Source organism: Phacochoerus africanus, chromosome 1, assembly GCF_016906955.1.
Source record: "Phacochoerus africanus isolate WHEZ1 chromosome 1, ROS_Pafr_v1, whole genome shotgun sequence".
Taxonomy (NCBI): Eukaryota; Metazoa; Chordata; class Mammalia; order Artiodactyla; family Suidae; genus Phacochoerus; species Phacochoerus africanus.
In genome coordinates this window covers 96,482,499-96,498,050 of record NC_062544.1, presented here as the reverse complement: position 1 = coordinate 96,498,050, position 15,552 = coordinate 96,482,499, and the positions used below count along the sequence as shown (strand labels likewise).

At 38.2% G+C, this 15,552-nt stretch overlaps 1 protein-coding gene across 6 annotated transcripts in view; it reads right to left on the bottom strand.

Annotated features, from left to right (window-relative positions):
• Nucleotides 1-15,552, bottom strand: part of RBMS3 (RNA binding motif single stranded interacting protein 3) — a 740,901-nt gene that overhangs the window by 423,129 nt on the left and 302,220 nt on the right. For all 6 annotated transcript variants that reach the window (XM_047769379.1, XM_047769355.1, XM_047769352.1 and 3 more), the window contains one exon: nt 7,492-7,583. In XM_047769379.1, the coding sequence (XP_047625335.1) occupies nt 7,492-7,583 (92 nt within the window). The remainder of the gene's footprint in view (nt 1-7,491; nt 7,584-15,552) is intronic.

The window sequence follows — 15,552 nt, the reverse complement described above, 5'->3', positions numbered from 1 at the left end:
TTCTGCAGTTTAAAAAAAAGTGTCTTTGAGCTCCCATTGTGGTTCGGTGGGTTAAAAATCTGACATTATCACTGTGAGGATGTGGGTTAAGGATTGCTCAGTGGTGTTGCTGCATCCTGTGGCCTAGGTCACAGATCCTGCATTGCCACAGATCCTGTGGCCAGCACCTGTAGCTCCAATTCAACCCTTAGCTTGGGAACTTCCATATGCTGCAGGTGTGGCCATGTTTAAAAAATAAAAGTGGTCACTTAGCAACAACACCAACTCATGACCAACTATGGCAACTTTTTTCATTGGTTTTTATTTTTGCTAAAATATAGGAAAGCAGAGAAATCTATGAGGGCACTTACCTACTGTTTCACTTGGGAGGATACAGTGGAGCCCTCCAGAAACTGGGAGCACCCATAGCAGATTATGTAAATTGTTTGTAGAGGCTAATGCAAATATTTAACTTCAGGAGATTCTGCTTTAAATCTTTCAAATAATTAACGCATAGGATAAAAGTCAACTCTGACAATTTCAAAATTGGGTGTTGTGTACCTGCATTCATCATGAGGATCAGGAAAATAATCGAGCCTAAATTGATATACCCAACAAAGCAGACATTCACAAATATTTTGCAGACATGTAAAAGACCAATCACTGTAGACATCCTTTGTCTTGTTGCTGATCTTAGAGTAAATGTTTTCAGCTTTTCACTGTTCACTGTTGGAAGTATGTACATACAATCTTATATAAAACAGATAATCAACAAGGACCTACTGTATAGCACAGGGAACTCTATTCAATATTCTCCATTAACTTATATGGGAAAAGAATGAGTACATGCATATGTGTAATTAAATTACTTTGCTGTCGACCTGAAACCGACACAACATAATAAATCAACTGCATCCCAATATAAAACAAAAATTAAATTGAAATTAAGAAGACCAACCACTTGTATTTCTTGTACTAAAAACTTCAAAAACTCAAAACTCATGAGAAAAATAATACTTGTTGTTAGTTAGAGATGTTCTTCAGTTGGAAACATGTTCCACAGGGGCACATGACACATTGATTTTAGGAAGCGAGTTAGAGCTCTGTATTCATTACAAGGGAATCACCATCTGAGAGTAATGAACTGTGCTGAAACCAACACTGGACTGCTGTTCTTTGGAATTAGAGCTATTTAAAGTACATTCCACCACAGTGGTGTAGGCTATCTTGTCATGGTTTTACATCAACCAGCACAACAGAAGAACATTATCTGAAGAAGGTGAAGGGTTGGAAGAAAATATTTATCACCTTAATCAGAATTTGGCTCATATGAAAAAAGCTGCTGAGAAACATATTATTAGATGAATTAAAACCAGAGAACCCCCACAAAAAATAAAGGAGATGTATCCAACACTTCTATTATGAAGAAGGTGCAAGATACAAAGCATAACAAAGCCCAAATTATGTTACCTCACTAAAAAGCCTGCTCTATTTTGAATTCTAAAGAAATTTCTCCTAACACTCTCTGTGACTGGGTGGAGCAACCAGTCAGTATATTTTACAATGATGGGCAAGTGTTTTCTTGGGATTCTATTATCCCAAGAATAATGTCCATGTGTGGTTTTTTGTTTTGTTTTGTTTGCAGCAAGATTAAAGGATCAGAGAAGCCTAGACAGTCCTATTTGTCTAAATCACAAAATGTTTACAAAGAGAGTAAGAGCTATAGCCAGGAATTTAGGTAGGAGTCTCTTTCATTGTCTTAGATCTTCAGCATATCTATGTTGAATATGTAATATGCATCAAGCTTGTTCTACAGGATGAAGACATAGCAGTGAACCAAAAAAAGTTTTGTAAACATCGTATTCAACTGGCTTAAGGCAGAATAGAAACAAAGAGGCATTAGGTAGTAGTAAATGGTTCAAAGACAATTAAGACACATTAGGGATCCTAAGTAGGTGATGAGGATGGTGGTTGAAGGTTGGGCCAGGATGTATGTCAGATAGATTGGTCAGAGAACATCTTTCCTATGAAATGACATATACATATTTGAATTTTTATAATTTATTTTTCTATATTCATTGATTTTTTTTTTAATTTTACCTCTTCTGAGCTTGAGGAAAAAATTATTTATTTTGATTTTTTTCTAAAAAAGAACTACTATTAAGGTCATTGATTTGTAAAAAGAATTCCTTTCTTCTGGCACCAATCTGGTTCTCCACCATGGTTAAAATGGCATTTTTATACTAGTCTCATGATTGACCATAATATTCCTAAGAGTTGACATCCTCTTGGACACTTGATTTCTTCTGTGATCACTTAGCTTTGACATATTCCATATATCCCACAGCAGGGTGACCAATCTTTGCTAACTGGCATGGTGGTCAGAGCCATAGACCTGATAAAGTGGGTTTTTTTTTTAGGGGGGGTTAGGGTTACACCTGTGGCATGTATAGAGGTTCGCAGACTAGGGGTTGAATCAGAGCTTCAGCTGACAGCCTATACCACAGCTCACGGCAACATGAGATCTGAGCTGTACCTGCAACCTGCACCACAGCTCACGACAACGCCAGATCTTTAATCCATTGAGCAAGGCCAGGGAATTAAACTCACATCTTCATGGATACTATTCAAGTTCTTTACCACTGAGCCACAACAGGGAACTACTGATGAAGCTTTATCTAAAGGCTGAGAGGAGGGAGTGCTCCTTCTCTGTGGGCCTTTCATCAGAAAGGCATCAACGAAAGCAAATAGAAACAGGCCTGCTAAGCTTGAGATAACTGAAGGCTTGGCTGGAAGTAACTGGTGACTGTAGAATATGTATAGTCATTTCGGAGCCTTTAAATTTACATCCAGAAAAACTCAGTTTCTAAAGCTGTGCAGCCTCCAGGGAGGCCTCCATTAGGCCTTGAGGGATGGCTCAAAGGAGGCCCATCTGGATGGCAGATATGTGATTGGTTATCCAAGGGACTCCCTATACTGACAAAGCAAGAGTTCTACTCCTGCCTGGCAGAATTCGATATATATGTCAGTCATATCATACTTGATTTGTATCAGTGACTACTATTTATTTTGCATCCTCTCTGTTCATAAGTAGTAGTTTTCCTTTGAGTTCTTGTAACCTGATGTTTCTCTGTCATTCTATGAAGCTCTGAGTTGCTAAACCCAGGGGAACAGCTATGCTGGGCCTGTTGGACACAAAGGCATCCTCGGATATGGTGACAGGGTAAGGCTTAGAGGTAGGCTCCCTTCTGCACAACATAATGCATGTCACCAAAACATGTGAATGGGAAGAATGTCTTTATGGATGTTGGAGAGCCAGGGAGATAAACGATTCTTAACTTTCTCTACTAGAGGCCAAGAACCTCAAATGTTCTCCATCCTAGAATCTCTGGCAGCTAAGGGAGAAATCCCTTGACTCAGTTTTGGCCACTGAGATGTAAACACAAGCTCCTGAGCTAGGATTCTGGAAATGCTTTTAAAATGACAGAATCGGCCATGTGATCCTTCAGCCTTTTGCCCTTATCTTTAGCTTTAGAAACAAACATGTAACTATATGGATGAAAGCCATATACAAAGATCACAGAGCAGCCTTGACCTTTGATGACAACCAAAACGTTTGCCCTTCATTGCTTATCTACACCTTTCTTATTAATTGGCAAAATGAACACCTATACCTATAAGGTGAGTTACTGTTAGCTGGTTTTTCTCAATTCTTTTCTTTTTACACTTATAGAGACATATTCCTTGGCTGATGACTTTCTTCTAAATACTCTGAAGTTGGCAAGAAGAGCCAAGCCAATACTCCCAATCTAGAACTGCAGAAATCACAGGACATAAACTAAAATTTCAGAATAAGAAACAAGCTTTATTCAATCTTGATTCTCCAACACCTAACACAATGCCTGACACTTAGCAAACAGTAAAAATGTCTGTGTTTTTGGAGTTCCCATTGTGGTGCTGCAGAAACAAACCCAACTAGTATCTGCGTATATGTACATACATATACATGTTTGTTGATTGATCCTATTGATTGTATTTCTCAAGAAACTGTTTTCTTTCTTCCTTCCTTTCTTTTTCTTTTTCAGCCACACCCACAGCATATGGAAGTTCCTGGGCCAGGGATTGAATTCAAGCCATGGCTGAGATCTATGCCACAGCTGCAGCAATGCTGGATATTTAACCCACCATGCCAGGCTGGGGATCAAATCCATCCCTTCACACTGTGCAGCCACCCAAGCCACCTCAGAGATAACGACAGGTCCTTAACCTGCTCTGCCACCATGAGAACTTCAGAAACTGGTTTTTAATAAAAAATAACACTTAAAGCATACATCTGGATTTATAGAAAGTTCAGTAACAAATTTAAATTTAATGCCTAACTGTATTTATTGGATAATTAACATTTATTGAATACTGAATTTTAGTATAATCTAATGACTATGTTAAATTCATTTTTTTAAAGTTAATTTTCACAGCAGTCCGATAACCTAAGTGTTACTACTGAAGAAATTCAGAGATATTGAAATAACTAACCAAGGTCATACAGGCAGGAGGTATTAGAGCCAGGATTCAAGGCCAAATTTATCTCCCTCCAAACCTACGCTCTTAACCACTATGTATTAATAAAATATTTTAAATTTGTTCTCCTGAAAGAAACATATCCTTTGATCCCTAAAAACCCTTTTTGGCAGAACAGCAAGTTATAGAAAATGTTAGTCTCTGTTAATGGTTATACATTATTAATAAATTACCACTTACTGGATGATTTGTTGTTTAATTCCTCTTAGCTGACAAATCTGTTGAATTTTTCATATGCCCACATTGGAATAAGTTAGCTCAATAAAGCAATTCACTTGGAGAGTTTCATGTATGCTCCAGGTTGCTATTGGGAACCTAGGTTATTTGTGGCATTTTTGCTTTAAAATCCTGGAGTCATTAAAATGTGGCAGTGTAGGATACGGATAAGAACAAGGATGCAGGCAGCAATTCAGTAGATACTTAAATGGCAAAAATATAGTGCGTGTTTCACACACTCTGCAGACTGCTGGTTTATATGATAATAAATAACAGTTATCACCAGGACAAAGGGAAAAAAGGCCATGAAATCCAAAAGCACAGTGAGAAATCTGCTAATACAGGTGGTCAAGCCTGCTCCATTTCATTGTCAAAGGGAGACTATTTATTTGCTTCTGGGTAGTTAAATTATAGAGTCATTGACTGTTGAAACTTTTCCAGTAGGCAGATGTGGATCTGCAGCTCTGGGCTTTAGATTAAAATATCTGTGAGGAAAAGGGGAGTAAGAATCTCCTCCACAGAGAGCACAATTGATAAGGCAGAGATCTTTAAGTAACTCCAGAGATAAAATAACTGCCTTTAAGGATCCCAGTTAAAATCTCCTTATTGTGTATATTCGGCATGGACAAGGGTCAAGATGCTAACTAAATTAATCACTTTAGAAGCTCTTTAAAGTATTTTCCCTTCGATAACTTATTTAAGTGAGATGTCAGTGATTGGTGTGTGTATGTGTGTGTGAAAGAGAGATATATTCCTTGTGCACCAGAATGCTCAGAAACAGAAGGCAAATAGTCACCATGGTTTCTCAGTAGTTATACAAGTAATGACACCTTTCTTTTCCCATTGTGAAAGAAGCCAGTGGTTTTTAATCCAACAACTATGCACACATGCACACAAACACACACACATACATATGTGTGTGTGAATATTCTGAAAATATTTGAAAGTGGAGATTATGCTGGCTTTAATCATTAGTTCTAAACTGCTACAATCTAGCCATTTCAAAAATTTGGTAGTTCGTCCACAGAATAGATAAAAAATCTTCCAATAATAAGGGTTTTTTGAAAGCAGTTTTGTAATCATTTTCTTGTCAATAGGTCTTTCCTTTGACCTAAAATTCAATTTGTATTTTGCATATACCTAACAACTGTATTTTATCCTTTGATTGCTGGGTGTAAGAAGTCACTACTTAAGTTTCCAAGCACCCTGACTCTTTTGTCAGGTAACCTTTAAACAAAGATATGGGAAGTAATTCCCTTATTAATTACCAAGATTAACTTCATCAATCTTAGTTCATGACCAAATTCAAAACTTCCAGGCACAATCATGTTGAAAAATGCATTACACTGCTGAAAGAATTCAAACTCTAATTCATCCCACCTTGAAAACCAATTAATGTGTCATAAAGGGCAATGAGTCCACCAATGTAATCTATATGGGAAGTGACCCACACAAAAAGGGGTAACAGATATGAGTGGAATCAGCTTTCTCCAAGACTACTATAGATGAAGAAAACCATATATCCCACCTCTAATTATCTGATGTTGAAACTGGAAAATGTTTTCAGAGATGTTTAGCAATGATAATCAAATCCTAATGACCAAAAATTTGACAGCTCAGTCAATGTAGCTTAGCCCTCTGTGGGAAGAGTTAAGAGCACGAATAACAGAAATATGGAATAAATGCTATAGATCAGAATTTTAAGATTTATTGGCTCATCTACCTAACTTCTGAGAATCCAAAAATCAACAAATTCACTAATAGCAATCAGAATATTTAAGTTGCATGTAAATTCCAAAATGACCATTATTTTAAAACAAATAGGTACCAACCATTCCTACAACTGATTTTTTAAACTTTTTACTTGGCAGTAATCATAGATTTACAGGATGATAGTATAGAGAGATCCCATATGCCCTCCACCTAGGTTTGCCAAAGGTTACATATTTTAGTACAATTATCAAAACCAGGTAGTTGACAGTAAGTGTAGAATAGGTCATTTTATCATATTGTAGATTCTTGTAATTACTACTACAATCAGGATACAAAACTATTGCAAGTGATTTTACTTACTTTCTTGAATATAAAAATGAATGATAATTTCAAGTAGAAAGTTTCAGGCTGCTCGTTTTACAAAACAATTACAATGACAATATATTGAAATTATTAATATCTAGCAATTGCTATCAAGGAAAACTATTTGTAAAGGACAAAATGAAATTCTAATAATACAGACAACATATACTTTGATTAATATCATTTCTCTGCACAGATCAGGTCATACTATTATTCAGTGACTGGCTTTCCCAAACATGACAGTGAGCAATTTTTAAGCATGTAGTTTATCAAAAACATCTTGTTGAGAGCTATACTCCTTCAAAACTGTTTACTGGTGAGAGCCCCCAGTACACACACTCATACACACAACACACTACACATCTCCTGTCTCAGGTGAAACAGAGCACTTCACAGGTGACCTTACATCACTAGTGAGGTTACAATAAAGGAGGACATTAATAGATATACACAAAGAATCAGTGAAATAAACTGTCTAGATTCTTCCAAACCAAGTCTATAATGGGGTTTCAAATTTTCCTTAACAAGTAAACATAATCCAACTTGTTATAAACTCCAATAGTGATTCAGCTCAAGGCAATGGAGAAACATATGATCACAAATGAAAAGAAAACAAAATCAGAATCTAAACACCATCCTTACCTTGGCCATCTGTGCCTGCACGCCATTTGCCTTGAGAGATGCTACTGCTTTCTGTGCAGCTGCCGGACTGTCAAAATCTACAAAACCATACCCTGTGAAAACACAAAACCCCTGGTGAGTACTGGGAAATAGCTGCATCCCTTTTGCACTGATGGAATGTGTGTTTGTGGTCAGACTTGTATTTATGACCCTGGTTGAATCCAGGGTTGAAACCACAGACCTCAATCTTTGGCCCTTAACATGTCAGGAAAGATGCCACAGTATCCTTAAACATAAAGTAACTCACTTATTTTTTAGAGTTTACTTTGGAGATTGGATATGCAACTGGCAAGCTGATTTAGATGACTACGTAGTTATTAAATATGTTCTTCCTTCTTCAATGGGTCTGCTGCAAGAACGAGGAACACAAAATGCTTGGAAATACAGAAAAGTTTATCTCTAAAGTTAATTTTCTAATCTCAAAAAAAAAAATTGATCATAATAAAAGCCGTGATAGAGCCTGCATGAAGTTAGTGCCAGCTACCTCAACCATTCTTGGCACTCAGAGGCATTCAAGAAATATATGTTGACTACATGGATGAATGAAGGTTGTGAATGAGGTTTGAACCTAGTTGCAATTGATTTCCAAGCTCATGTTAATTCCTTATGGGACCTTGTCTCTCTCAAAGATAGTGTCTTAAATTTTGACTGTTCACTAACCTGTGATAAATAGCGATTAAATAAATATTCAAGCTTCTTTTAAAAATAAGAAACAAAGACCCATGTCACTTATCTGTTACTTAAGTATAATCTGATAAGGGCACAAGAGTTGCCTATACTGTTCCCTGATTGTGTGCCTCTGTGTGTGTGTGCATGTGAATGGGTGTGTGTGTGGGGGGGGTGTATAGAGTGAGGCCAAAAAAAAAATATTCAGTGAAACAGAATAAATGAACAGAGGATTTGGCATGCCCATAAAATAGCTGATATTAGTCTGAGGCTTAGCCTAAGAGTCATTTCAGCTGCCAAGAATATTTCAAAATAAAAATGCTCAAGAATGAGTGTGAGGAAAGAGAATCAAAGATTTTGCAACCAAACTTATGGTTACCAAAGAGGAAACACTGGGGAGAATGATGAAATGGGAGGTTAGGATTGACATACATGCACTGCTATGTATGGAATCGATGAATAACAAGAGCCTGCTGTATAGCATAGGGAACTCTACTCAATTCTCTGTAGTGACTTACATTGGAAAAGAATCTGAAAAAGGAATGGACATATGTATAAATAATTCACTTTGCTGTACATCAAAAACAAATACGACACTGTAAGTCAACTATACTCTCCCCCACTCCCTCGGAAAAAAAATGAATGTAAGGGCAGCTATGTTTAGCATGCCTAATAGCCCCTCATGGTTATCTTTCACATATCCTCCGCTGGTAGGCAGGGATGAGCTCTGCACTCACACATGTGTGTCATTCAGAAGTTTTGACTTGAGCTGCTAAGGCAAACCTACTATCCATGCACTGTGACACCTCCCACCCCACCCCACATAACCAGAGTGAAAGGGAATTCAATTACCACACTGTTTCCTTTAATTAACTTTTTAATTTTCTCCACTCGAACCTCTTCTTCTTTTTCTCCCTCCCAGCATGTTATCCTAAAATGAACTTGTTACACAGCAGTGTACCATCAAATGCTCTTGAAAAGCTGGGCAGAGAAGCTGTGAAGTTTGTATTCCTAATCCAAAAGGAAGCCTGCTTTTAAGTAGTGCTAATTCCTCTCTTCCCACAAAATTCAAACTCTGTGAGAAACATGAGTATGACCACCCACTTAGATGAGTAAGATGGGGGAAAAAGCAGAAGGGAAAATAGGAAGAAGAACACCATAAGTCAAAAAGTAGATTTAGGGGGGAGAAGAAGATACAACTAAAACAGAGGGTTTATCTTCCATGTGCCAGTGACTGCCCTGAGTGGGTGACTTGTTGATACCTGTTGAAATGATAATTTATGTATCATCATCTTTACACCTGTTCATGTATATACCTAAACAAACTGAGGCTTCAGCCAGGTGTAACACTGGCCCCAAGTCACTAGCTGTTTAACTGGCAAAGCCAAGATTTGAAGCCAAGTCGGCATATGACTTTTTCAAATATATCAAATAAGCAACTGTTTTACAATCTTACTTTGCAAACTATTTCTGAAAGCCCCTGAAGCCCATCAGAGAGAAGACACAATTCTTGAATACTCCTTAGACTTGGAGGTTAGCACATGAAATAAAACAAGGTCATCAAAGGACTCAACCCAGGTTGTTCAGACAGTACACTTACTAAAACAGGATGATTGGGTTCTCAGCAGAATGGGCACAAGTTTGACAAGGCAACTATTCCTCCTCATATTTGGTTCAATCTTCCTCATCTGTTCACAGGCTTATTCTTTCATTCAATTGTGAAATTATGTATCAGGCATTTTGCCAGGTACAAGATGTAGAGAAGTAAAAAAAAAAATCAGTTCCAGTCCCCACCCTTATGCAGCATATAGTTGAGTTGGGAGAGGGACATAAAACAAATAATCCTACAGATGGATCTATAATTACAAATCAGCATGCTTCCTTGGAAGAAAAGGAGGGCGTATACTATAGAATCTGATGGTCGACTGTTCATTATTGAAAGTTTTAAGGAAGCAGCAGCATGGGCTGAACTGCATTTCTTAAAATATCTCTCTTGCTGGCTTGTGCCAAAGATAGAGCTGGTTGTGCAAGAGTGGAGTCAGGGAGATGTCTTAGGGGCTGTTACAAATGGCAACTGGCCATGAAGTGGATAGGATGAAATAGGTGGTTTGAGTTATATTTTGGAGGCAGAATTAGCAGGACCCAGTAAGAGATGGACTGGGTGGAGGGTAAGGGTGAAAAGTGAGTGGTGAAAAGGATTACTGCCTTTGTTTTTTTTGAGCATAAGCCAATAGATGGGTGATGATGTGATTTATGGATAGGGGGAGCCTGGAGGAGGAACAAATAGAGGAGAGGGAAAATTAAAATATCAGTTTGAGACATGGTGAGCCAGAAATGCCTGTGAGGCATCTAAGTAAAAGTGTCAAGGAGCAGTTGTAAAGGGTGCTCAGAAAAGGGGATAAGACTGGAAATATAAACTAGGAGGTCAACAGCATGAAGATGTGATCTCTAAAGACAGGAGGAGACAAAAGTGCCTGGTATAAGGAGAAACAAAGAGCTCAGGGCTGGAGCTTGAACTTCACCATTTAGACATCAGATGAGAAAATGAGATTGCAAAGGAGGCTGAAGGAACATCGGAGGGAAAGAAGGAAATACAAGGGGAGTAGGATATCTCAAAACCAAGGCGGGAAAGTGTCTCCAGGAGGAGAGAGATCAACTGGGTCAAATGCCACTGTGAATTGGAACAACATGAGGGCTTGAGAGAATCAGTGTTTCAGGAATGTGGCTTTCGTTTTTTTTTTTTTTTTTAAACTATAGTTAATGTACAATATTGTGTTAGTTTGCATACAATAAAGCTGTGTAGTTTTACATATTATATATATATATTCATATATATATAAATACATATATATCTCTATATACATATTCTTTTTTTCAGATTATCTTCCATTATAGGTTACCACAAGATACTGAGTAGAGTTCCCTGTGTATACAGTGGTCCTTGTTGCTTACCTATTTTATATACGGTGGTATATATGATGAACTTATTATGCTCAGCTACAGGCCAGTGGTGGGGACTAAAACCTACTGGAGTAGTTCAAGAGCTAGAACAAGATGGGAAGATAGAGTGTTTACAGCTTTCTTTGCCACTATCTAGCTGAATCAAGAGCCAGCTTTAGCTCCAAGGAGAAATGAGGTCAAAGGAGCTGTTCGTTGGTTGTAAAATAGGAGATGCTATGGTTTTCAACCTTCACTGTACACTAGAATCACTTTGGGAACTGAAAGAATGGCCAGTGCCCATTTCTCACCTCCAGGAGAATAAAATCAATGTCTTTGGGACTGTGGCCCACATGTCAGCACGTATAAGTGTGTCTCTTCCTTGGCTGATTTCAGTGTGATGTCAGGGTAAGATACTGCAGGGTAGACATTCCAGTTATTTAACTAATATTTGTTTGTTGTACCCACTATAAGATATTGCTCTTGGAATTTTTAAATGTTGATAAGAAAGATCAAGCAGAAGTCAAGAGTTTCAAGCTTCAGGGAATAACACTCCTAAGAAGGTGGAGGGGGTGAGAGGATCTAGAATGTGAATGAAGGGCTGACTTCTGCTGTAGAAGAGGGACTCTACCTTTAGTTCATAACAACTGGAAGGAGGAAAAAAAAGGAACACTCCAGGTATTATTTCTTTGTGTATCTTTGTTCCCAGGACCATATCTGACACAGAGCCTGAGCATAATAAACATTTTCTGAAATTCATTGAAACCATATGTAGAAGAGGCTCAGTGACTTCATGAAACTATGGTGGAGATGAACTAATAAAACTGTCTGTTAATACATTTTGACTCCACAGAACAATATACGTGCCATTGGCCACAGTTCTGGCTCCACCAGGCTGCCACCCAGCGAGGCCACCCTGGATTTCACGACACTCAATCTCTCTCCCAGTGTGGCTTCCTCCCTTTTGTCTATGCCACACATCACACAGGATATTACAAAATTACGATGCTGCTCTCCAAGGCTGAACTCCAATACAAACAGAGGAAACCACTATGAGGGCAGGAGACACCCTGCACCTCCTCCACGTTGGGGAGGTTATGGGTGAACTTGGAGGAGGGTGTATTTCCAAAGAGTTATTTTGCCAACAAGGAGAGAGTGGCCCCTTCCTACAAAAGAGTTCCTCCCTTGAAGCAAGGTTATACAGGAAGAATCAATGTTTTGCCGAGTTCTGTGTTTTTCATTTGAGCTTACTTTCATTAATTAAAAGGAGAGTGTAGAGGTGCAGTGACTCAAGCCGCTCTGAAAAGCACTCTGATTTTGGAAATAAACTTTGTGTTCCTGAGTGCTATGTGACAGCACACACCACGTCACAATCAGAAGGAAACAAAATGAAATATGAAGTGGCCCCTAAGGGAGAGTGACCCTTCCTTCTACCAAGGCAAAGGTATAAAAGTGACCTCACATTGGTTTCTCTTTGCTTTCCTTAATGACAAACAATCAAGTCTGGCAGCAGGAATCTCTGCACCCACATCTGGTGAGGGACAGGGGAGGGAGATTAGTTCAGCTCCAGCCAATAATACTTTACCACAACTGCAAAAATCCTCGGGAAAACACCGGTGAGTGGTACCCATTGGAAACCCCAGCCCAAGTGGCTGGAAGGCTACTGGTCTCCTTGCATCAACTACATAATTAAGCTTGGCAGTAGGTTCAAGTTAATCAAAACTGAACGTCACTGTTTTCTCCACACACTCTGTCCTTGTTTTCCTTCCTTGTCAGGGAGAAGGCCAGCAGTTCTGCAATTACTGGCAGAGGAGTGAGAAAAAACCAACAAATATGCCTGTTCCATTGGCAGATCTAATCAATGCTTTCCTGAAATGCTTTAAACTTGGTGTGTTAAAGTTTTGTTATTTTTCTTGTACTACAAGACTGGTCTCACACACACACACACACACACACACACACACACACACAGTAACTGAGTTACAACTGGGTTTATATTTTCGATTTTTGTTCCTTAGTTCATGTCTAGTCAGCTTCTCAACTATTCAACCGTACCTCTGTGTAACAATTCATCTGAATTTTGTTAAAAGTCTCTTTATCATCTCCAAAAGCTCAGTTTATACTTCTGATTTGCTACTGGCTCCTTAAATTCTTTATTTAAACTGCTTACATATTTGTAACTTTGGATGGTTTTTCATGTGGAAGAAGCGATCAAAGCCAGAACTCCAGGTTTGGAATTAGGAGATGCAAACTACTATGTAGAAGATGGATAAACAGCAAGTTCCTACTGTAAAGCACAGGGAACTACAACCTCCTGTGATCAACCACAATGGGAAAGAATATGAAAAATAATATATATATCTATATCTGAGTCACTGTCCTGTACAGCAAAAATTAACACAAAATTGTAGATTAGCTCCATGTAATTCAATACAATAAATGAAAAAAAAAAAAAAGCAAAACCCAGATCCCCTGGTTTAGACATGTGGTGGCACCTTGTCTGCCCATGGACATTCACCCTCTGAGTGGAGCCTCACACTACATTTCACATAGGCAACGTTCCTCTTCTCCAGAAAGACTGTCATCAAGGCCCACTCAGAACACCAATGGCTTGATGTAACACCCAACTTCTTTCAAAGACAATCCAGCTGTGAATCAGATGCAATTTTTAAACGGAAGAGGTAAACATTTTGTCTAGGAATCACACGTTGTTCCACTGACGTTCTGCTCAGATTGAACAGTTGAAGGTGCTGAAGACTCACCCTTCCATAACTCCCCCTCCTTCTGCTTAGGCTTGACAACATTCCCTGGCTGTTGTCTGAGCTCAGAGCAGGAAAACTGAGTTTCAGAGAGAGAAGGTGGCCTGCAGGAAGGGAGATGTGGTTTGCAGCTTTCCTGGAAGTCTGCTGGAATCCAGGTGGCCTCCAAACAGCCATATTTCTGCTTGATTTTTTGTGCACCCCCAGGGTGTTGAGTGATTGTCAAATGTCTTATTATTGAATTTCCTACTTCTCTGCATTATGAGATCAAAGAAAGTTGGTGAAGGACAGCACTGATAAACTCTTTTGCTACTGTTATGTTTTTAAAACCAAACTCTTTTGCTACTGTTACATTTATAAAACCAAACTAACAAGAAAACCCAGACATTTCTTCAGTATTTGCTTTTGCATTGATGTCCTCTGACAGATCATTACAATGAAGCAAGGGTGCTATAGAGAAGCCAATACAATAGTCCTATAGCCTAACTTTATTGTGTGTGTGTGTGTGTGTGTGTGTGTTTGGGGGTGGGGAGAGCAAAAGACAAGTCCTGCTAGAATGCAAACACCAAAGACAAGAAGGTTTATTTTGAGGGAAAAGAATCCAAACCATTAAAATTTGAAATGAAATGGGCTTTGAAATGTATTTGGGAAAAGGATGGAACAGTTTTATACAGAAAAGAGCAGCATATGTACTTCTCATACAAAGGGCTGTAGCTCTCAGACACTTAGCAGATGGAGGCAAATAAGATCGGTAACAAGATCCACTGCACAGAAAACAGACTGCTTCACTCTCTTCCCCTGATTTCTGAGCTTAATTACCTAAACATCCTGATATTCTCATGCCAGAAACAATAAAATTAGACAGTTTTGGAATTGAACTTACCTGTCATGCATGATAGACACTGGAAACATGATGTGGCTTTCTTATAATTATTATTTCGATATTAACTTTTTTTTATAGGGCTGCATCCATGACATATGGAGATTCCCAGGCTAGGGGTCTAATTGGAGCTGTAGCTGCCAGCCTATGCCAAAGCAACAGCAACGCAGGATCCAAGCCATGTCTGCAACCTATACCACATCTCATGGCAACGCCAGATCCTTAACCCATTGAGCAAGGTCAGGGATAGAACCTGTGTCCTCATGGATGCCAGTCAGATTCATTAACTGCTAAGCCATGATGGGAACTCCAGGTATTAATGCTTTTACTTTTTATTAAAGTATATTATTATTATATGATAATAATAAGTATATTATATGATTTATAATGTGTTAATTTCAGGTATACAGAAAAGTGATAAACCATATATATATATGTATTTTATATTTAAAATACAGATTTATCAGATTCCTTTCTCTTACATGTTATTATAAAACACTGAATATAGTTTCCTGTGCCATTGTTGTTTATTTATTTTATACATAATAATGTTTGTTTGTTAATCTCAAACTCCTAATTTATCCTGCCCCCTTTCCATTTTGTTAACCATAAGTCTGTTTTCTATGTCCATATTTTACTCTTTTGTAAATAAGTTCTTTTGTATCATTTTTATTAGATTATACATTTAAGTGATATCATATGATATTTGTCTTTGTCTGACTTTACTTAGCACGGTAATATCTAGGTCCATCCATGTTACTGCGAATGACATTATTTCAT